This window comes from Zalophus californianus, chromosome 10 (assembly GCF_009762305.2).
Source record: "Zalophus californianus isolate mZalCal1 chromosome 10, mZalCal1.pri.v2, whole genome shotgun sequence".
NCBI classification, from domain to species: Eukaryota; Metazoa; Chordata; class Mammalia; order Carnivora; family Otariidae; genus Zalophus; species Zalophus californianus.
Window position 1 is genome coordinate 48,407,843 of NC_045604.1, and position 23,480 is coordinate 48,431,322.

At 52.1% G+C, this 23,480-nt stretch overlaps 2 protein-coding genes across 7 annotated transcripts in view; both read right to left on the minus strand.

Annotated features, from left to right (window-relative positions):
- Positions 1-888: 888 nt before the first annotated feature.
- Positions 889-14,055, minus strand: TOR3A (torsin family 3 member A). Of its 2 annotated transcripts, none has more exons than XM_027610742.2 (6): positions 13,899-14,055; positions 11,775-11,888; positions 10,852-11,117; positions 8,913-9,091; positions 2,231-2,355; positions 889-1,796 (listed from the first exon to the last, which is right to left on the minus strand). In XM_027610742.2, exons 1-6 carry the CDS (start codon positions 14,020-14,022, stop codon positions 1,546-1,548), a joined length of 1,059 nt encoding a protein of 352 aa, XP_027466543.1. In that variant the 5' UTR covers positions 14,023-14,055; the 3' UTR covers positions 889-1,545. The 2 variants fall into 2 exon arrangements, with proteins under 2 accessions (XP_027466543.1, XP_027466541.1); XM_027610740.2 differs by lacking the exon at positions 13,899-14,055 and adding an exon at positions 12,943-13,197.
- A 2,391-nt stretch (positions 14,056-16,446) lies between these two features.
- FAM20B (FAM20B glycosaminoglycan xylosylkinase) overlaps positions 16,447-23,480 on the minus strand; it is a 42,391-nt gene continuing 35,357 nt past the window's right edge. For all 5 annotated transcript variants that reach the window (XM_027610737.2, XM_027610735.2, XM_027610736.2 and 2 more), the window contains 2 exons: positions 22,535-22,594; positions 16,447-20,266 (listed from right to left, as the gene is read on the minus strand). In XM_027610737.2, the coding sequence (XP_027466538.1) occupies positions 20,035-20,266; positions 22,535-22,594 (292 nt within the window). In that variant the 3' untranslated portion in view covers positions 16,447-20,034. The remainder of the gene's footprint in view (positions 20,267-22,534; positions 22,595-23,480) is intronic.

Here is a 23,480-nt window from a genome sequence, read left to right on the forward strand (position 1 = left end):
ATATTTATGCCATCAGCTGTGGCTAGCCAGTGCTAAAAGGATGGCTGCTGGAGTGTGCTCTGAAACCTAAAGACAGAGAGTATACCTTGTAAAGTGTCTGTCTATAGGGCCGCCTGGGTGGCTGTTGGTTAAGCGTCTGCCTTTGGCTCAGGTCACGATCCCAGGGTCCTATGATTGGTCCTGGGATCAGGCCTTGGGTCTGGCTCCCTGCTCAATGGGGAGCCTGCTTCCCCCTCCCCCCACTCATGCACACTGCTCTCAAAATCTTAAAGAAATAAAATTGTATTTACAGAGTATAGAGCTGGGGTTGTAACAGGATCAGGTATCCTGCATCTTCTTCCCGAGATACTCTAGACTGAGACAACATCCGTAACATGGCTCAGGCTATAGGTCCTCCCTGACTTGAGACAGTGTAAATGAGTGCGTGCCATCAAGTGCTCAATCGGAGAGAGCCCGAAGCGTTCTGTTTTTCCAGGGCTAAAGGTAGGAGGGCTTGGGGAAGGCTTTAAATAAGGGATACGTGAGGTGATGACAAATAGACCTGTGTGCAATTCCAGAAAAGCAAAAGAACAAGAGAAGGGAAAAGACACAACGCACATCCCCTGTGTGTCTAGAAATACAATGTACACATTTATGTGTGGCCATTCAAACCTCAAAAATGACTTTCTTTTTACAGCTGGGAGGTCGGGAGTGACGTTTTCATGTACAGAGCGCTCTGCTGTGAGAGGCCCCTCAGTAAGAGGCTGAAGTAACGGTTCGGCCTCTGCGCGAAGCCACAAGAAGTGACCTGGCAGAGCGGGCAGTCACCGCGTCCGCCCTCAGCACCAGCATCCGCCCCCAGCTGAGTGAGCGTGATTACTAGGTCTCAGTAAGAAAGGAGGCTGAGGGTTTTAGAAAAATACAAACTTTTAATCTTTACACATGACACAGCCATGTCAAAGCCCCTTGCTTAAATTTTTCTTTTAAATCTGAGTACAAATCTTAACCTCCACTGACATGATTTTATACACACACACACACACACACACACACACACATACATATATATAAAATTCTTCCTTTGTGTACTTTTCCTTCAGCCTGAGGCTCTTTGCTGACAAACCTGCTCCGCTTCCCTGTGGGAACAACTTGAAAGCTAAGCCCCTGTGCCTGCACACCCGAGGTGCAGCCTGGCCACTGGTAAGCAGAGCTTGATTCTCCCTTCCCTGTCAATGAGGACCCCGCGACCTCTGGCCTCACCCCCAAGTCCAGGCCTCTGCGGGCAAGGGCAGAGATGCTAGCCAGGCCTTGGGATTCATCTGGCCTATGGCTTTCTCCAGCCGCCTGGCCCACATTTTAAAATGTGGCTCTTTAAGGCACCAAGTGATTTAAAGCGTTGGCTCTGTTTCTGATTTAAGGCCTTCCCTTTTTACACACCTTTTGTACGTGAGTGACGGCTGGAGGCCAGCCTATCCTCCTGCCCTGAGTCCCAGACAGTGTGCCCTGACCGGCCCCAGGGTCCTGGTGGTGGAAGACCGGCAGCTGCAGGAAGTCTTCCTCGAGCCCTCAAGGCAGGAAATAGCTAATTCTCTGGGAAATAGATTTGCAGCCCTGAGAAGAGAAGAGTTGCTCCTCCTTGGGGATATACACCATCATCTTGGCAATTTGGTCCAGGGCCTCTTCTGTGTACGGGAGTCCCTGGCTCAGGAAAGCGTCGCGTGCGCACAGCCTCACGTGGTGGTACTCCAGGGGCAGGAAGGGGATGAAGAAGTCAATCAGGTTTTCCTTGACAAGACAGCTGTGGCCAAAGCCAGTGTCTGAAATCAAGAGCAGAGTTACATGACGCCTACCTTGGGGCTGACCCCAACTGGAGTTTTAAGGTGTCCCCGACCCTAAAGCCCATGTCAAGAACTTGAGAGCGAAAGCGTGTCCTGGCTAACTCCGAATGTGTGCCCCAGGTGAAGCGGGACAGTGGGACACTGCCTGCATGTTTATGGTTTCATTTCATAGCACGAACCACTGAGCTCACAGACACTCTTGCTCAGGGTCTGCTGCCTGGGTTTCCAGGGCTGGGGCAACTACTCTGAAAGCGTTTTCAGAGGAGTTCAGCTTTCTTGGACCTTCTCTTGTGTCTACCTGGAGCTGACAGTTAGGTGATGATACGGTTGCCTTGCCAACCTCAGAAGCCCACCTTCCAGTCCAGACCCCCTCCCCCCCCCGCAGCCGTCCCCAGAGGCTGGGAGCCACTTACCTGTGGACTCCGCCATCTCGGCCTGGAGCTGGGGTGCCAGCTGGTCCAGCCTGATTTCTTCCCGGGCCCCTCCGGCCTGAAGCAGAGTCAGGACAGCTTCATTGATGGTATTGCCGCCAATGTTACTGAAAGAGACAAGAGCTTGTGAACACATCTTATTCTTTTCCTATTTAGCTGTACAGACCCACTGAGGCCACTGCATGCATGACTGGAAGAATGGAGGTCGAAGGCCTCTCCTTCTCCAGGAGATCTTGTCCCACCCCCAAGTCTGCACAGAAGACATTGTCTTCCCGGTCTTGTTCCCTTTTGACACACAAGTCCATGCAAAGTGCAGGGCGCACAGCAATGGTAGGATGTGGAGCTTTCCCTTGACCTCAATGGGGAAGGACAGGGCTTGTGACTCCAGGACTGCAGGGCAGGTGCTAAAGCAGGAGCGCCTAAGGCCCAGGGAGAAGCCTTAAGAGGAAGGATGTGGCTTCTGAGTGCAAACTGACGGGACAGCATGCATGTCGCAGCCTGGATGAGCAGGGGGCGTGTGGGGTTCAGGGCTGGAGCAGCAGAGGCATGGAGGTAGGTGGAGGCTACTGTCTGACACACACACACACAGAAGTTAGCTTACAGGCCAGAGAGAACCACTGCAGGGGTTTGAACGTGGGAGTGGAGGGTGGTGGGGTGACCTGATTTGGTTTACTGCCTAAGATCATTCTAGGGCCACAGAGGTTGGATTGAAGAGGCATGGGATGGTTACAGAAAGTAGGTCAGGGAGCTTTTGGCAACAGTCCCTGTTTAGAGGTAGAGGGAAGAATTGAAGAACTAGTTGAGGCCCAATGGCCAGGCCTCTGTGACTGAGGGATGTGAGAAGTGAGGGAAAGGAAGTCATCAAAACACACACGCATTTGTCGTAAGCTGCCTGCTGTTTCCCAGCCGCCGCTGGGTGGCAGGAGTGTAGGAGAAGGGTCGTGATGAAAGCTTGGATCTACGCATGCGCGTGCACACACATTTTACACCTGCTTGCGAGCTAAGGGTTGTGACAGCAATAGGCAACTGGAAGGATGGGTCCAAAGCACAAGAGAGAGGACCGGGTTAGAGAGATGGGGGAGACGGGGTAAGGAGAGAAGAAATCAGGGGCGCCTGGCTGACCCAGTTGGAGGAACATGCGACTCTTGATCTCTGGGTTGTGAGTTCAAGCCTCATATGGGTGTAGGGCGCCTGGGTGGCTCAGTTGGGCGACTGCCTTCGGCTCGGGTCATGATCCTGGAGTCCCGGGATCGAGTCCCGCATCGGGCTCCCTGCTTGGCGGGGAGTCTGCTTCTCCCTCTGACCCTCTTCCCTCTCGTGCTCTCTATCTCATTCTCTCTGTCTCAAATAAATAAATAAAATCTTAAAAAAAAAAAAAGCCAGCACCGGGGAAGCTAGGAGGAGGTGGGGACCTGGGGCCGGCAGCACTTCCTCCGTGGCGCCCTCCCCCCCCCCCCCCCCCCCCCCGCCAGCTCCTTAAACCAAGCCCTGCTCAGGCTCCCAGCGTGAGGGGGTAACTCCGTTCTCTTCTCCCGAAGCTCTGGCTGGCCATCTGACACTCACAGGTACATTAACCCATTTGTCTGCTTGTTTGGTGTTAGAGTGTGTCCCGTGTGCCAGGCTCTCCCCCTGCCTGCCGCCGCTGCTGTGTGAGCCAGGACTGCCCAGTGATCCAGTGCCTCCTTCCCGTGGGCGCTGGTGCACCCCTCCCAGCCAGATTGTCCCAGGGGGCCTGAGTCCCAGCTGGGGGACTCGCCCCCACCCCTTGCTCAAGTTCAGCTGCCCAGCCAGACTTCTCGTGACACCTGCACGCAGGGAGGCTGCTGTAGGAAGGCCTGCCAGGCAGGCCATCTTCCATCAGCAGAGGCCAGAGGCAAGAGCTGTCCCCTGCCAAGGGATTGCCCCATCCTGCATCCCCCGCGGGAGGCAAGGGCAGGTGGACACAGGGGTGGACTGGAGCGCGATGCACTCATCCAGCCCCAGGAGCATGGACTGCTGTGCTTGGTGCTCAATAAACGTTATTTAAAAAATCGACACATGGGTCTGCACATTTGTCTACACTGTTGCATCCCTCCTCAATTTCTCTTCTTTGTCCCATCGCCCATGTCTTCTTCCTCTCTCTCACCCACCAAGACAGACCCTGAGCCCCGTCTCTATTCACCTGCCCTAGTCTTCAGCTCCTCGGGACTGCTCCTCTGGCACCAGGACTGCTCCTTTAGAGAGCTGGGGCCTTCCTGGAGGACCTCCGTTCTCCACATCCTCCCAGGTCGTCCCTGGCTGCTGAGGCACTGAAGGCACTGAAGGCACCTCTGGAGCCCAGCCTGTCCCCTGGCTCTGGGACAGGACATGTCCTCTTCCCAGCCCTTAGCCCCAAGACCCCAAAGGAAGGGGACTTCAGAGGCCTCTCCAGAACTCTTAAACCCCAAACCTTAATTGCTAAGTCTTTCTAAAAGAGATATAAACAAACACTTACTAATCTTGTAGAACCTCAGTGTCCTTATTTGTAAAATAAGAGAATTGGACCAATTTGATTGCCCCCTTATGTCACCTTAGGTTCAATCATCAACAAATACACATTTCTACAAGGCTTTTGATTCCATGAACAATTTACATTCGTATTGCTCTTTTAATTGTTCAAAGTCCTTTCTCTCCTTTCCTTTCACGGACCGCTTCCCTAAGAAGAGGACCAGAGTTCCACAACCCCATTCCAGGAGCACTCTCTAGAATGGCAGAGACAGGTGAAAGTCCTCGGCGTTAGTGGAGGCCCTCGAGCCTGGCGCCCAGGACACCCCTGCTCCGACTGCCACCATCACGGGGCAGGACTGCAACCCCACAGCACCTCACTTCAAGCAGCACGTTTAGGAGTTTTGTCAGGATTAAACTGCTGGCCTTCAATGAATGTGACTTGTTCCCACCAACAGCTCGAATCAGCCGTGCTTTCCTTTCAAACACAAGAGCCCTCAGCACAGGGGTGAGGCCACCGTAGACCTCAAATCCAGAGACTCAAATATGGCCTTCCCCGGCCCATCCCTAGAATACAGACAGCCCCTGACTTAACGATTTTTCTACTTGACAAGGATACAAAGGCAGTAAGCATTCAGAAGTCTCACTGTGAATTTTGATCTTTTCCTGGGCTAGCGAAGCACACAGTCTGATCCTGACTCGTGATGCTGGGTAGCGGCTACGCGATCACAGGGGTTGACAAGTGACACCCTTACAACCATCTGCACCCGCACAACCACGCTCTTCCTGTCAGTACGCCATTCAGCCAGTTACATGAGACGGTCAACACTGTTAGAAGATGGGCTTTGTGTTGGATGATTTTGCCCAACTGCAGGCTAATGTGTGTGTTGTGAGCACATTTAAAGTAAGCTAGGCTGAGCTGTAGTGTTCGGTAGGTTAGGTGTGTTAAATACATTTTCAACTTAGATGAGCTTATTGGGACATAATCCCACTGCAAACTGATGAAGACCTGTACCTGGAAACCTTCACGGTTTAGAAGTGCTGCTCTCTGGGTGCCCGGGGGCAGGGGTGGGGATGGCGCTGAGCTGCACGGGGTCAGCTGGCACCCAGGCCTGTCAAACCCCACTGACTCCCTAGGCCGGGCCCAGGCCTGCACCAGAGCCCCTGGAACCGGAGACCACTCCCTCGAGCCTTGTCACAGGTGTGTGTCCTCCCCAGGGGTTCCGCATGGAGAGCTGGCACAGCCTCTGCATCCCCCAGCAAGTGTGGGTCCCACGGGGTGGCTTCCCCCCGCCCCCGGTGGCTCTCCCCACAGGCCCGGCCGCCACCCCAGCCTCCTGTCCATTCCCTGGTGACTGCCTGGCCTCGGACACTGCACAGAGGCCAGGTCACTGGGGGAAAGGGCAGGGCTAAAGGAGACTAGGGCACTGCCCGCAGGTCAATGACCAAAATACTACAAAGGCAAACAGTTGCCTAGAGACCGCAAGGTCACCTGGGTCACATTAGGAAATGCGGTGAAGCTGCCGTCACCACACTGAAATCCCAACGGGGCAAGTTTCAACTGGTTCCATCTTGTCTTGTGGGTCCACAGTGACACAGGATCTGCCTCCACACGTTCCAAACTGGATGAAAATCCAGACTCCCTATTTCTCTACCTTCAGAGGGTGCATGCAAAACTGAAGAAAAGCCCCTAGCCAGCCCGTACTACCAAACGGGAGAAAGGGGTTTGGGGAGCGGGAGCAATGGGTTATTCTTCCACTCTGAGTGTAAGAAGCGGCTTGTGAAGCATTTCAGGCTGGGCCAACAAGAACCCAAACTTGACTTCTAACAGACGTTGGGCAGGACTTTCCCAGTTGGAGCCACCACAAAAAAGATAGGATTGGACAAGCTGCTTTCTCAATTCACTTTTTACAAAGCCACTTCCAGAGTATACAGGCAAACAAAACAGGTAATGTCATATAGTGACATTAGAGTCCTGCATGGTCAGGGTGCAGATCTCAGCACAGGTGTGAAAGCATGAGCTTTTCATTCAACACAACATACCCTGAATTTTGAGCCAGTGACTTCCTCTCGTGATCAGAGAAGAAACAGACCTTCCAAGGCTGGAGAAAGAACCAGCCACATTGGACTTAATGGGACACCATCCTCCAACTGAGTCTACCTTGGGAATTTTCAAGGATAGTTTGTACTTAATTTTCAACAAATGTGCTGCTTTGAAAACTTAATGCCCTATTTAGAAGGGATTCACAGTATGTGAGTTATATTCCAAACTATTACAAAGCTGTAATAATCAAAACAATATGGTATTGGCATAAAAACAGACACCCATAGATCAGTAGAACAAAATAGCCCAGAAATAAACCCAGGCACATATAGTCAATTTATGACAAAGGAGCCAAGAATATACAATGGAGAAAGGACAGTCTCTTCAATAAATGGTGTTGGGAAAACTGAACAGTCAAATATAAAGGAATGAAACTGGATCACTACCTCAAACTGTACACAAAAATTAACTCAAAATGGATTAGACTTAAATGTGAGACCTGAAACCATAAAACTCTTAAGAAAAAAATCAGGCAGTAAGCTCTCTGACATCGGTCTTGGCAATGATTTTTTGGATTTGACACCAAAAGCAAAAATAAGCAAGTGGGACCACATCAAGCTAAAAAGTTCTGCAAAGCAAAGGAAGCCAACAAAATGAAAAGGCAACCTACTGAATGGGAGAAAATATTTGCAAATCATATATCTGATAAGGGTTAACATAAAAAAATATAAAGAGCTCATACAACTCAGTAGCAAAAAATAATCTGATTAAAAATGGGTAGAGGATCCGAATAGACATTTTTCCAAAGGAGGCAAAGAGATGGCCAACAGGTAGATAAGAAGGTGCTGAACATCACTGATTGTCAGGGAAATGCAAATCAAAAGCACAATGAGATACCACCTCACATCTGTGAAAATGGCTATACCCAAAAAGACCAGAAATACCAAGTGTTATTGAGGATGTGGAGGAAAGGGAATGCTTGTGCGCTGGGGGTGGGAATGTAACTGGTGCAGCCACTGTGGGAAACACTGTGGAGGCTCCCCAGAAAGCTAAAGGTAAAAATTACCCTATGATCCAGCCATTCCACTTCTGGGGATTTATCCAAAGGTAACAAAAATATTTAAAAAGATATACATGCCCCCATGTTCACCGCAGCATTATTTACACTAGCCAAAATATGGGAACCACCTAAGTGCCCACTGACGGATGGATGATGAAAATGTGCTACACACACACACACACACACACACACACACAGTGGAGTATTATTCATAAAACTCCATAAAACAATGAAATCTTGCCATTTGCAACAACAACCTTGAGGGCATCATGTGAAATGAAATAAGAGAAAGACAGTAACAGTAACAGTAACTCCTAAAACAGTAACAAGAACAAGGAACCAAGCTCACAGAGACCCAGAACAGAGGGCCGGCTGCCGGAGGCCGGCGGCGTTAAGTAATGAGTAAGTCATGGGACGCAGAGTACAGCGTGGTGGCGACCGGGGTTAGTAACACCGCATCACATATTTGAAAGCTGCCCAGAGCAGATCTTGAAAAAAGTTGTGTAATCATGTATAGTGACGGGTGTTAATCAGACTTACTGCAGTCATTTCGCAATACCGCATACACAAACGCTGACTCATGTTGCACACCTGGAACTAATGCTGTCTGTCAATTATAGGTCAATAAAAAAGGCCCGCAAAATGCCCTTCGAAGGGGGGATTCCTATATGTGAGTGGTCCGTCCCCGAGGGGGCTGTGTGCTCTAGGGAGTCGGAGGGGAGCCTCACCGCCCTCAGACAGCCACGGGGGTGCTGGGCAGGGGAGGACAGGTGAGGGATAGCTGCTCTGCTCTTCCGGCGGGTGGCCCGAGCCGGCGATGGGGGGCCGGGAGGTGGGAGTCAGTCCTTCCAGGAGCCTTAGCGGTAGGATCAGGGCAGGACCAGGGAGCCTAGGGCTCCGCACCGCTGCTACCACCCAAGCAGCCAGGCTCCTGTTTCCTCTCGGTTTCCCGAGCAGAGAAGGGTCTGCAGCCCCGGGGAGCGTGGAAGCACCGCCCCTCCGTCGGCTGACTCCCAAGCCCGGCCCAAACGGCACCTGGACGGAGGCGCCTCCCTCCCCTCCCCCAGCCCTCCTGACTACTGTTCCTCAGACCTCACCTGAGAAAAAGAAAGATGGTTTTCTGGGACTCTACCCTGTGGTTCTCGGGAGCCTGGCGTTCCAGGTGTGGCCTGAGGGCCTCCAGCATTCCCGGATGTAGCTTCTCGGCCTCATCGAAAATGAACAGGGTCTGGCGGCAGCGCTCCTGCGTCTCCTTGATCTGACTTGCCAGCTTCTCCTGCACGGAATACAGGGAGCTGTTGCGAGCTGGGGGGGGGGGGGGGGGGGGGGGCGGCCGTTCCCATCCCCCAGCCCTGAGGGCCGCGCTTGGCATCTGCAAAGGATCACCTGGGGTCCCGCCCGACAACTACCAATCCACACGTGTCGGGGTGGGGCTAGGGCCCACACCTCTGATGAGCTTCCCAGGTGATTCTCACGCATCCTGGGCTTTGGGGAGAGGAAGCGGGCTGGCCTGGCCTTGGAAACAGGCCCCAGGCTTCGCCCTGCTCCCCGCGCTCCAGGATGAGGTCCCATCCCAGAATCAACGTCCAATCAGCCTCCCTGGGGGGCAGGAGCCAGGCTCTAATATCGGGGAGGCGGGCACAGCAGGTTCACGTGCCCACAGGCCACCCCAGCCCCCTGTCTTGAACTCCCCGGACTGGGTGCTCACTAGTACCCAGGCTAGGCTGAGACCTCAGGGGAGAAGCCTGGGTGGGACCTGTCCAGGACTCAGCCAACTGGCCCCCAGGGGTGCCCCACCCCCGGCCAGAGAGTCGAAAGCCCTCTGAAGGCTACAGCAGAAGGGGGCCAGCTCCCGAACCTGGTGGGTGTGTCAGCAGAGCCCCCACTCCATCCACCTCTGGCCTCCCTGGGTCTGACCTCGGCCCCTCATCACCCTACTGTGTGTGGGGGGGAGAGAGGGAGAGAGAGAGAGTGCACAGGTCTGTTTTCACAGTGGGGAAGCAGAGATCCAGAGCAGTTCTGCCACAGAGCCCGTTTGTTCTTTCTGGGAAGGCCTGGCGGACTAGCCACCAGTCGCTGGCCCTCCAGCACCGTGCTGCACCTGCAGCTGGCTCAGCCGGCTCTGTGCTCGGAGCCTCACAACATCTTCCCAGGGTAACACACTGCAGAAAGTGGGACGGAAACCCAGAGACAATGTAGTCCTCTCTGTCACGCTGCAATGGGGTTTTGCCCATCGTCCGGCTTATCTGAAATACATGTCTGAATGGAAGAAAGCCAAAAGAGCAGAGTGGCAAGGACAATTTTTGTCTCCCTACCTGTTGGCGATTTGGGGAAGACATGGAAAATCTTATATGATACGCCTCTTAAAAAAAAAAGGGCAGGATATGGGTGCCTGGGTGGCTCAATCCGTGAAGCGCCTGACTCTTGATTTCGGCTCAGGTCATGATCTCAGGGTCATGAGATTGAGCTCTGCATCGGGCTCCACGCTGGGTGTGGAGCCTGCTTAAGATTCTCTCTCCCTCTCCCTCTTGCACAGCCTCCCAAAAAAACAGGATCTACAACTTTCTGTCCAGTATTAATCACAATGACATAAAACCTGAAGGAAGTACACCCAAATGCGAACTGTGCTTGTGTCTGTGTGTGGAGATTCCGATAAAGTTTTTGCTTTTGTCTGTTCCCCATTTCCTGCACAATTACCACTACTTCGAGAACAGACAACTATCACGTGGATTCTCTGTTTAAACTCAGTGGGCAGCTGATAAGGAGACAGGGCTCAAGACGCGCAGTGTTTGAATATGAATCTTTCCTCCACACGCTCAGGGCCGTATCTCTGTGGAGTGGATGTCTCTGTGGGTTACAGGGCTTGTCACCAGGGCCGCCAATGCCCACACTCAGGCGTCTCCGAGGCCACCCCCTCGCAGGGAAGGGCTGCTTTCAGGGCGTCCGTCCCATCCCAGAAGGCTGCGGCTCAGGTTGGCCGAGCCTCGGGCCCGACCCGCTGGCAGAGCCCCCCGGCAGAGCACCCCGCAGCCTCACCTTGTACAGGTCCACATACTTCGGGTGAGGGAAGTGTAGGGTGGCGATGAATGTCTCAACACAGTCGCTCCGCAGCCCGTCCCTGTATAGATTCTCTGCCAGCAGCCGAGCCACGAAGTTCTTGCCTGTGCCCGACCAGCCGTGGAACGACAGAGCCAGGGCCTTGTCCGGCCGGGGCAGCTCTAAGTAGTCCCTCACCGTCGTCAGGACCAGCTCCCGGGCCAGATGCTGGCCGTGCAGTCGCACACTCAGGTCCCATTCCAGGCCTAGGAGGGGGAAAGAAGCCGCCATGGTGCGGTGGCACAGATGGGGTCCCCACCAGGCTCCGTGATGGCTGGGAGACACCTCTGAACATCCCTGAGCTGGGGGAGGGGTTGGCAGAGGGCGCCTGGGTGGCTCAGTTGGTTAAGCGGCTGCCTTTGGCTCAGGTCATGATCTCAGGGTCCTGGGATCGAGCCCCCTAGGGGCTCCCTTGCTCGGCGGGGAGCCTGCTTCTCCCTCTGCCCCTCCCCCCACTCGTGTGCACGCTCTCTCTCTCTCAAAAAAATAATCTTGAAAAAAAAAAAAGAATGGTTGGCAGAGTCCTGTCTGGAGAAGGAAGCCCATCCCTGATGCCCAAGAGGTTGCTCCCACCCAGAGGTTTCAGGAACCCCTAGGTGATTTATGGAGACTCCCTCACATGAATAAATTCAATTCAGCAAACACTTGTTGAGGGCAGCTAGTGTGTTCAGAGTCCTCTGCGATGCCTTCCTTCCAGCCATGAGGTTACAGGGTGTGGAGACAGGGGCTCTGGGAGCCATGGCGGAGACAGGAAGGGCGTGCTGTCAGCTGGGGGCAGGACGATGAAGGGTGCCTTGCATTGCCCCCGGACTGCCTCTCCTCCCCACAGATCCCCAGCCCCTCAGGGCCATGCAAGGTGCCACCTGTGAAGTTGTTGGAGATCCTGCAGTCCCCACTGTCGCAGCAGGCCTGGAAGCTGCAGTACCACGAGGTCAGGATGTCCAGGTACTGCTGGCCCAACAGGGGAAGGCTCCAGCCTGGAAAAGGGGGAGCTGTGAGACTGGGACAGAACCCAGGGCCACGGGGAAGGTGGACACTGTCTCCCCGCAACCAAGCAGAGCAGTTCTTCCTGTCCTTGGTCCTCCCTCCAGGGCTGCTCCTGACTGCTCTTCCCTGGGCCTTCCTTGTGCCTAGCCAGGGACTGAGCAGGAGGGGGCGCCCCCAGCTTGGAGGAAGTCGATGGCCTTGTTGCGGATACAGATCCAGCAAAGGTCAATTTGCTCAACATATATGCCTTAAGCACCGTGTGCCAGAAGCGTAAGAAACCCAGAGCTGCCCACAAGGAGTTTGAAGTCTGGCAGGGAGACCAACAGCCGCTGGTGATGATCATTCTGCCTACTTGCTGTGAATTCCAAAATGGTGTGATCCCAGCCAACCCCAAGGGCCTCTCAATTCTTTTGTCAAATGTCAGTTTGAACATTGCCAGCACTAGCAGAAACGCAACCAAACAAAGCCCAACCACTGGGATTTAGAAATCTTTTGATTGAAATGAAAGACATTTACAGCACCATTGTAGGACTGCCATCAGAATTGCATTAGGAACCTAGAATGATCTCCACAGACTGCAAGGAGCCTCAGAGAGCATCTGGTCCATGCCAGATTTGTCACTGACGGAGTGGGAATCAGAACACAGGTGTCCAGCCGGGGACTTTGCCGAAAAGCCCAGAAGAAGGCGGGAAAGAGCAGCTCCTTGGAATAATGCCAGGTGGGCTGGCCGACTCAAGGAAGTGTGAGCTGTCTGGAGGGGTCACGGACGGGCGCCGAGGGCGGGGCACCCGGGGGAAGGAGATGGTCTTGTGACGGACACAGGCCGGGGAGGCGGCCGCGTCCCCAGAGGCGCCCGAGGCCGGGCGGGGCGGTAGGGCGGGCAGCCTGGGCGCCTGCCTGGTGGCCGCGGCCCGGCGGCTGGGACAGCGGCGCCCGGCTTCCCCCGGCCAGCGCACGTCCCGGCCCCCCGCCTGCCCCTCCCCCCAGGCCCCCCCCCCCCCCCACGGGGGCCGCGGCCGGAGGAGCCCGGGCGGCCGCTCTTACCCAGGAGCCCCGCGCCAGCCTCCTCGGCGCGCTCACAGTCTTTGGGCCACACGCGGCAGCGCAGGAGCGCCCAGTACCGTCGGGAGAGGGCGGCGGCCTCCCGCAACCGCTCGCGCAGGCCCGGGAGGGGCTCCTGGGCCGCGTCGGGCGGGCTCGCGTCGTCGCCGGGTCCCGGGGCGCCCGGCCGCGGCAGGAGCAGCAGCAGCAGCAGCAGCAGCAGGCGCAGGCGACGCATGGCTCTCCCGCCGCCCCGCTCCCGGTAGTGCCCGGACGGCGGCGGGCGTGGCCGCGGGAACCGAGGCCTAGGCCCGCGGCCCGAGCGCACCCCGAGGCCGCCCGCAGGCACCGCCCACCGCCGGGGCTCTCTTCCGGTCGCGCGCTGAACTGGGGAGCCCGCGGTCGCCGAGGAGGCGCAGTCAGGCCTCGGAAAGGTCACCGCCGGCCACCCGGCGACTCCCTTCGGCAGCCCCGGGGCCCGTCCGACGCCGACCCAGTAAGGGCCCCCCGTTTATGCCCTGCCCCTGGCGGCAGCTCAGCCCCGGGCCGGCTCGGGCGGCGTGTCACCCGGCGCCGGGTGGAGAGAGGCCCTGGGGGCGGGGGGCGGGGAGCCACACGGGTCCGCCACCCCGGGAAGTGAAACCGCTGCGAGCAGCCCCAGGTTTCCACGGCTGGGAGTCCGCCCGGGGCCAGTGGAAGCCCGAAGCCTCCAGGCTGGAGATCCTCGGCTTCTGGAAACTCCCAGCCGGGGGAGCATCACGGAAGGAAGTTCGGCTGATTACTGTGTGCACTCTCTCGGCCCCGCTTGCCGCTTTGAAGCGCTGGTGACATTGAGCAGCTCCTCAGATACCACAGGCAAGACCTGAGGGCGCCTTTCCTCTGGGGCCCCTTCTCCACAGCATGAGCCTGCCGCGTGCCTGTCGCATTTCAGAAGAGCTTAATGCATTTTTCAAAATCACCTGAGTGACTGAAGCCACTGGCCCATCGGGGCCCTCTTGCCCTTGGAACAAAGTGCTGTCTAGAAGTCGTGGGACTCGACTGATGGCACAGGCTCCGCGGCTTCGAGGCTGGGTTCTGCGGCATCCCGGGGCCAGCTCACGATGTCCCCGTCTCTCAGATCGCACTCGGTGCCGCGGCCACTCGTCCCGCAGCCGCTCACCACATCCGCCCTGGCTCGCGCTCAAACAGCACCGGAACTCAGCCGTGCACCTGTTAGGACACCACCACAGACTGCAGAGGGCTTAGGGATGTGCGTACTGTAGGTCTCAGCCCCTCCGAGTGATGGGAACACCGAAGCCAAGCCTCCCACGGAGCCGCGGCCAGTTCCCAGCCCTGCTGCGAGCGCAATCAAGCCCAGGAGAGCTCGCGCGGACCGCTACCAAGGAACATGCCCTTCTGCTTATCTGGAAATTGAAAACACGAACTCATCCAGTGAATGCGGGTGACTGGCAACCCAGTATGGCCCCTGCCATTTTCTGTGTGTCACCTCGGGTATTATTTGCCCTATGCCTGATTCCCCACCGATCAAATGGCAGAATAAAACAGTCACTTGACGGGAGGCTCTAAGGGTTCATGGGCTCATTCAGTTACATGCTGACTTTTATTATGTATGAGGCTCTGGATGGTCTACACAGGAGGCTTGGATGATTTTATAGTAGTGATGTTTACAAGTGAATTTATGGTGATAAAATTACCAATAGTAACACTAGTTTCTTTTAAAAACCCAAGTTTTAGGACTGTGAAAATAACAGTCTCTGCTTTTAACTTTCATGTAGGACTAACTGCTAATTTCTGCAGTGTTCTGATTTGAATTTGGCACTTAGTGGTAAATAAAGGAGATAGCTGGAAAGTTCTTGGACAAACATCTTGATTTCAAGATGACTTTTTTTTCCTAAAAGTAAACATTTTTTTTCCACCGTTGTCAGTTCCACACAGAAACAATGGATCCAAACACCAGTTTTTAGACAAGCCTCTGGTTTCAGTAAACCGCCAACATTTCATTCTCAGGGCTTGGAGGCAGTTGGTTCGGAGTCTAGGAGCGAGATCTCGTGGACGATGGGGACATCTAGAGGCTGTCTTGAAAACTACAGGTCGCCATGATTCCTTAGCAAGCAAACCCCGCTCCTGCTGCTACTCAAGCGTGCTCCAGGGACCAGCAGCACTGGTTTCATCCCGGAGCTCATTAGAAATTCAGAATCCCAGGCCTCAAACCTACTCAATCAAAATCTGCATTTTAACGAAGTCTAAGAGAAAATGGACACGCAACACCTATCTGAGGTCATTGAAATGGCACCAAGCTTTGCCACACACCGACCCGGCTGGAGGCAGGCAGAACTCTCTCTGCCCTGAAAACAATCTCTGAGTAAAAATCAAGCCTTTATCTCGTTACACTTGGCATGTAAAAAGCAAACTCTGAAAACATAAAATCAATATTTCACAGCTCATCTCTACACCAGTGGCTTGTTTAATGTTTATTACTAAGGAGCAACTGAAACGACAGTGGACTCGGAGGGTCCTTTCAAGAGACAGGACGTGCCCGATGAAAACCTTCCCATGGTTTCCCGCAGCCCTGAAGGGATGAAACAGGGTACAGGCCCAGGAGGCTGTGTACTTTGGAAATCGGGCTTCTACACACACAGCAGGCCTGGCTCACTCTCCCTTTCTTCCATGTGGGCTCTGCCTACCTCTCACCCTTCTGACCCCCAGTGATTTGTTCCTGCTTGCATTTCTACTGTAAATCATTGACATCATTCCTGACACATTGGGCGCTTCACAGTTTCCTTCTGTTGGGACCGTCAGTTCTCTGAGGGGACTCCCAAAGCCCAAATATCTACCGAAGACTGAACACTCCAGGAACCCTCCCTACTCCCAGCTGCCTTTCCCGAGTTTTAATACCAGTCCTTCTAATACGCCTGAGAAGCAAAGCCGGAAGCCCACCTGAAAAAGGATCGCAGGGGAGTCAGTGAAGAACACAAGGTGGCAGCCTCCCACCGGTATCCAAGTGCACGGGACAAAAGGCGGCGCAAACAAAAATGCGGCAAACCAAGTAAAAACTTAAGAAGTCTGCTTCGTTGTCTAGTTGAGGCTTATGATGCTGGATTTCTGTTTCAAAAGTTAAAAATCTGGCTGTCTGAAGAATAATAATCAGGGCCCTGGTCTTCTCCCATGTCTGTACAGTACTGTGCTGACATGTTCTTCAGGATTTATAATGTTTTACTTATAAAAGCTGCAGGAATGGGCTGAACTTATACCAAATATACAAAAAGCACCCAAGAATTATCCAATGGAAATTTCTGGTAGAGCCACAACCTGGGATTGGCCTTTTGGAGGCTAGCGAGCACGTGCAAAGGTCTTACTCATCAGATACTATGGAACAGTCCCTGCGAAGGTTGAAGTGGGAGCAGAAGGGGTCTTTTTCCGTCCCCTAACAAAACAGGAAGTTGGAACAGAACATTGAAAATAGCTTGAAAGGGGAAAAAGGAGTAAGAGGAAAAGATGATACATCGATACTTATTAAAATCTTTATTCTTTTTTTTTTTCTTTTTCAGAATTGAAACCCATAGAACGCATTAGAAATTTCGGTGCGTATCTGTCCTGTATGGTGTCTTACCAAGCCCAATCCCCTACCGTGCGGCAGCGCTGAGAGGAAATCCTTGGCAGATCAAAACAGAGGGTAGTGGTTCCTACACATCCCTTTTAAGCAAATAAATTAGCTTCCCAGTAAGTTATTCCCAGCTCCCCCCCTTATGTTTGTATTTGTGAGTAACACCTTAGTTCCTTTAAAAACCTGTGGCAGTGGCTCCCCAGCCCCTGCCTTTCCAACCCAGACTGGAGGCATCGAAGGGAGAGAAACTGGCCTTCCCCTGGACAACAGGCTGCACGAAGTCAGGTGTGTCTGGCTCCCGCGTGTGCCTAGCTGCGGCCGGCTCACCACAGCTGCCCAGCAGGTGCCGGCTGAATGGTCTTTTATGTCACGTCGGGGCCACTCGCAGAGACTGAGGAGTGACCCTTTCACTAGCTTCAAGTTCTTCAGCAACATAAGTCAGTGTTTCCCTGTGTCAAAATAAATACATTTTTTTCTTGCTACAATACAGATATGACTATATACATACATATGCCTTTACTCATGTTTCCTGAAGCTCAAGCTCACAAGATCACGCCTATAGGACAGCTCACTGACAGACGCGGTTTTATCGCCACTGAGGTGTGGTCACTTACAGTCAAATGAGATGATACAGGGGCCACTGAGAATGGACACTGAAGGAATATGGTGGATGCGAAGGAAAAGCCAAAAGCCTTTTTTCTTTTCTTTTTTATGGAAAAGAAAAGACGAATTTCCTTGGAAGAACTTGTTCAGGTGACACTGAAAAATTGCCACGTACAGGATTCATCTTTCCTCAAATAATATGCAATGGATGTACCTGAATTCTTCCATTTCCTCCTTAAATTTCATTTGATCTATTAGTCCTGAGTGCAACAGGGAGAAATGCCTTATTAATATATTATCGAACAACACTCTGAGCAAATCACAGATCCTATTAATTTGTTTTGCACAGAAAATTATTTACACCCAAACCCACAATATAGCCTCATATTAAAAGAACAATTTAGAATAAAACTTCTATACCCATATTTCCCCACTCTAACTCTGGAATAAACGTATTTATGGAGTGGGAGGAGATGAGGAAATGGCAGTCAGTTCTCATTTTCCTAACGGGATTATATAAAATGTATCCACCTCTACCTTTAGATGTTGGCTAGGCACACCCAACCTAGGGCTGCCCAAGAACCCTTCTAGTGACTTGTCTGAGTATATTAGTGCTAAAGAAACCACAAAGAGGACCCGGTGACAAAACTTACAAAAAAAAAGATATCAGCCTCTGTTTTTCAAACAGAATTTGGTTTTTGTGCATTTCATGGCTATAAGCTTTTGGTCGGTTTTCTCTAAGATTTGCCTAAACTTAGCTTAATCCAATCCTGATGAGAACATAAATCTATGTTCCAAGAGTCCTGTGACACCACCCTATCAGCTTAAGACTTCAACCTCAATAGATCTGAACACCTCTTAAGATCATGAATTTTAAAACAGTAGGAAAGAGAATGAAATTATACATTTTCTGCAGTGTTTTGAAAAAACGATGCGACATTCCCTCCCGTTTCCTTAGCAATATCTTCTGCCTTCAACATTATGAATGAAGCTCCCAGTTGGGGAACAATTCTTACTCATTCCACTGTGGCAGACTACAGGCACCCTGTGTCTGCAAGAACACTGGTCCATCATTTAGTTGAACCAACATTCACCCAGGCGAGCGCGCTGCCTCCTGCCCGCTGCCTCCCTCCAGCCAGCTCCCCGACGCTCTGCGTGAGCACCATCCACGGTATTCTCCAGCTCAACTGGGAATTTTACTTGACGCACACAGGAAATGACCTTAAAATTGGAATCTAAGGCCTCCTTTTGTTAACACCGTTTCAGTGTTTAGTGCTAATACCTGGTTTCTTAGTTAAGTTCAATACCTTCTTTTTATAACTCAACCCATTCTTGTGGATGTCTCAAAATGTACATACAAAGTACAAAAGCATCCTGACCTCACGCTGTTAACAGTTATAGGTTACTCAGCTGTCTTTCAATGCGAGAAAGTGAGAACATAGATTCTAGGCTGTTTTTGAAAGGGAAGCTGCCCCACACTGGTCTCCACTGGCTGGCATTACATTTGCTCCCCCACACTGTTTAAATAGCAGCCCCTGCTTGACAGGAGTGCAAGGCTGGCCCGGCCTCCAGGCAGGCTGCGACGGCTCACAGGTCCGAGAGGCTCTGCTGGAACACAGACGGAGCTGAGCCTGGGCTTCTGTCGCCCGGGCCAGGGACACCGGCGCTCCACCACCACCTCCAAATGCCCGATGAAATTAAACAAGGAAATGAGGGCTTGACATAAATCAAAATCTTAAGGCTCTTCCTGGTAACCTCCTTCATTTTGAGGCTCTGAGAGCTTCAACTCTTCGTTCCCCGTCATCGGCACGGCCCACATCACAAGACAGGCCCAGCCACCAGCAGAACGTGCGCGGTCAGCCGAGCCAGGGAGCTGACTTTTCCCACGAGAAAGATACAGACGGGACTGCCAATCTCTTGGGAAGAGCAGCTTCAGTGAGTGAATGCCTTAAAGGCTGAGGTGGAAACTCATCTCAGATGAGAAATCACGGTGGCAGAGATCGCAGGCAACTTAACTCTCATTCAAGGGGTTAGCTCAGTTTGCTTTGTTAATTCAGAAAGGATTTGCCTGCTTGGGGCAAAAGGGAGAAAGAAAAGTCTCCATGAGAGAATCCTGCTTGGACAGTTTGGGGGCTAACTGGGACACAGCTGTGAGCATGCAGATCTTACTGAGGTTCCAGTCATGTTTGCTTTTCCACACCCGCAGAACTCAAATACTGGGAGGCCCCCCCCCGCTTCCGGTGCCGTCTCTTCCTCCCTCCTCTAAGAGATCAGGAAAAGCACTACCAGCCAATTGCTTAAAAGCCCAAGCATCTTGCCTGCTTTTGTCGTTCCCACTAATTCTATCCCAAACACGTATCCCTTCCCAAAGAGCATGCTATTCTGGCTCAAGAGAAGGCCAGGTTTTCCCGGCTGCCCCTCCTCAGGAGGCCGTCAAATTCCCAGTTGGACTAGTCCCAGTGAAAAAAGGACTCCAGAGCTGGCCAAGTGTTTTCAGAAACTCCACACGAGCGGAGAAAGGATTCTAAGGATGAACTCAAACTACACACTCCGGAACCAATCCCAGCATTAGCCTAGCCAAACGTCACACCTCTGTCTGTCCCGCAGCGCGCGAGGGAGGCCGGACCAGCCAGGAGGCCTGCCGCTGGAGGGGCCGAGGCCGGGGACGCCGGGTGGTTCAGCAGCAACGCTCCTGTGCTCGGACACCTGTAGTCTTTGCTTTCGCTTCTCCTACAGAAATCGCCAAAGGCATCCAAGGCCCCCCTACCCCCCGCCCCCGTCACCAGAGCTTGCTGCCGGCCGTTTCCGATCCACCCCAGACCGTTCGGAAGTGATTGTGCTGTTTCTCTCGCTTTGTAAAAAGGAGTCTCGCTTATCCTGTGGTGCGATTACAAGTGGGAAAGAGGCATCCTATCTTCCACCAGCACGGCGTCTGCCCCGAACTGGTCAGTGCACTGCTTCACAGTGGCCAGGACACTCAGGAGCCGCTGGTCGGCGGCGTCCAGGTGAGGCTCAGACAGCACGGGGGCGATGGGGTCGTGGGCCGTGGCAGACTTTAAGGCAGACTTGAGCACACCATCCTTCAGGTAGTTCAGTCTATTCCAGGTGGACACCCGAATGCTGGAAGAGAGGGTTTTAAGGCAGATTATGTGAAACCTCTTACTATCGAGAGGAGATGAAAGCCTGCTGGGGAAATAATTATGTAAAATGCTTCAACTAAAAAAAAAATCTGTTTCTGAAGGACCTCTACATGATGAAAAAGTCACATTACCACATTTTGATATGTTTTTCTAGGTAATTCATCAGAGGTATATGCAAAGATGTTCATCCCAATGTGTACTAAATTTGTAACGGAAAAACGTGAAAGATCTGAATGTTCAGCTACCGGGAAACAAATGTATGACTTATCCATTCAAGGGAATACCATGCAGCTGTTAAAAACAGTTTTGAAAATTTAGTGGCTTGAAAAATGCCTGTGATATAATATTGGGTGGGAGAAAAAAGTTAAAGGGAGAAAGTTTTACTCCAAATCTGTGGGGAAAGAAAATGTGTATGTATGTACAAACACACATACATACATATACAGACAGACACACATGACTGGAATGAAGTCACTGCAATGTTAACAGGAGTTACCCTTACATCTTAATGGATAGTTTTAATTTTCTTCTTTTTGTGTTTCTGAATGTTAAAAATTCCTACCATTAATATTATAATTCAGTTATAATATCAATATTATAATTCTACCCACTTCCTGTGGGTAATGTGGGAATTACGAGGTAGACATAGAAGTCTGACTCTGCAAGAGGCAGCCCGTCCTGCGTCTATTGAAAAAGGAAGAGCGACCTTTGGACAAAGCATGGAAGGGGTGTGATTTTGCTATTGTCAAGTCCATAAATGCCCAGAGCATCAGAGCTTCCCTTGTGTGACTAAGGCATCCCTTGTCCGCCTCTCAGCCCCACATTTGCTCTCCATATATGTATGCTCTGCTATAACGCGGAGAATTCCTTGAAGCATCTCTCCTGTCAAGCTTTCTCCGTCGATGTCACTGGAGGGATACTGCAGACACTTCCGGTTGCTGCACAAGCGGGTCGGGAGTCAGGGGGAGGTGTCACCAGACGTCGCTCCGCCCCGGCCACAGTGCCAGGATTAGCAGGCCCTCTTGACATGGAAACCCGGGCCCCGAGGGCCACTTGCCCATGCTGGCGCCCCAACTCCCTTTGCAGGCCCGCACATGTGCCCTGCCTGCAGCCCAGGTGGTTTCGTCCCTCCCTCCATGATGCCCTGACCCCAGGTGCAAGTCATTGCCTCAACTTGCACCCCAGAGGGCTGCTTCCTGCTCGCCCAGGGCCTGCAAACTGGCCAACTTCTCCACTCTCCTGTGGACCGGACTGTCCTTCATGGAGGTCCACACCCTAGCCTTGGGGACAGGGTTCCCTTCCAAGTTTGTCCTTCCTAGGGTACTCTCCCTCAGCCCTAAGAAGTTTCCTTTTATAGTTACGCTTGTATCAGAGCTTCTTTATACTCAACTTTCCCATTTAACCTACTGTGTTTTTTCTAGCTTCTGACTGGATCAGACGGACAACACTGACTATTACACAAAAACATCTTCTTTCAAAGACGTGGTTTTTGACTAGCCGTACTATCGCCTCCTATTAATGAAAACAAGGGGTGCTTGGGTCAGTACTCAATGCAGAATACCGTACTGCTGCTATTAAAAAGAGAGACAAGAGAAAGAGCCCGGCTGCCAGGAGGGGCAGTCGGATGTGATGTGAATGTCTCGGGCAGTTACCCGGGAGGATGTGGTGTGCTCCTGGATTCCTGTTTCCTTGTGGCTGAGCGATGTACAACCCAGCTGATTCTTAATGCTCCCCTTTAAATTTTAAACCAGCAATAATCCTCTGAAAAGGAGCTCCTTAGAGCCCGGTCTTCATCTCATTTTGATTTACCTTTTAATTTCTTTGTTTTCTAATACAGTCTTTAAAAAAACACATGACTAAATGCCTCCGAAAAAGTTACATCTGGTTTATACAATTTCAAATTGAGATCTGCAAACCACAGATGATCTGTGGTGGGGAGTGAGAGCACTTCAAACCCCAAGGTAAACACGGTAGAGCAGCCAGGGACACAGACTGTACTAGAGTTCTGGCAAAGGATCATATTCTGATATTAAAACAAACATGAATACATATTATTTAATAGGCTGAAGATTCCTATTCATATAAAATTTGAAATGAATTTTGAGCTCCATGGGTTCTGGGATGGAAAAGCATGAAAAGCACTTGCTCAGGTCTTAGGAAGTTTTAAGGCCCAGGAAACGGATGTACTGTTACGTGAGCCTGGAAAGGAAGATGACACAGGCCCATGTATTTGCTGTGCGGAACTTACATGCAACACTGATAGAGGGGGGCAAGAATGCTTCTCTCATCCAGCGACGGGTTCCCAAAGCTGAAAATTAAATTAAAACTTAGTGAATTACTCAGTGGCACCAGTTGCCTTCTTAGCATCAAAGCGAGAGCAAATTCTCTAAGACGACCCAAATGTGATCCTAGATAATTTCATGCTCCCACGGCTCAAATCACTTAAATTAAAAATAAACGGGGCGCGACCAATCAGACACAGGATTCCTAACAGTCTGCACGTGGTATCAAAAACAAATGCCCTCATTTACAAGCCTCCTGTCTTCTGCCAGCTACGGCGAGGTGCTGAAGCATAACCACACAACACAGTGCGGAGCCCATGGACCAAAGGGAGGACCCCAAGACCTGGAGGTTTTATGGGGGCGGGGAGGGGGAGAGAGAAATAAAGGCTATCCACATGGTTCCCACTAACACACAGATAGTCGTCACTTGTAACAAGTTTTCTACCTTGAAATCACCCATGAGAAAAGAGCAGGATTATCCTACCCCTACAAGTAAGTATATGGCCAGATTCAAACTGGACAAACGGCTCACGGAAGCTGAGAAAACAGTAATTCAAAACATCTGTAATAATGACCTTAGCAGTAATTCAGAGTTACACGAGGAGAACCGGTTCTGGGAAAACTCTCAACTTTTATTCTTCTCCTGGAAGCTCACCGTGATAGCTGGAAGGTCTGGGAGCCCTGAGCACAGTGCAGCCCTCCAATAGTAAACAGCAAAGACTATTTCCATGTGTATTTCCACAGTGCATACACTCATTAAACACACACAAAAAGATCATGTGTGTAAGTCACAGTGCAGGTTTTCAGGAACACACGTAGCACTGGCCCCTACCAGCTCTGCTGTGTGTGCCGGCACCCACTTTCTGCAGGCGTCAGGCCCTTGCTCGGGATAATACGGGGGCGCCACCCACA

What these genes read in the sequence shown, in the direction of transcription:
- TOR3A (XM_027610740.2), bottom strand. Translation starts at nt 13,177, where the DNA reads ATGCGTCGCCTGCGCCTGCTGCTGCTGCTGCTGCTGCTGCTCCTGCCG. An exon ending in ACCATCTTTCTTTTTCTCAG is followed by an intron (nt 2,356 to 8,912) that starts GTGAGGTCTGAG and finishes TGTCTCTTTCAG; the next exon opens with TAACATTGGCGGCAATACCA. An exon ending in CGAGATGGCGGAGTCCACAG is followed by an intron (nt 1,797 to 2,230) that starts GTAAGTGGCTCC and finishes TCTTGATTTCAG; the next exon opens with ACACTGGCTTTGGCCACAGC.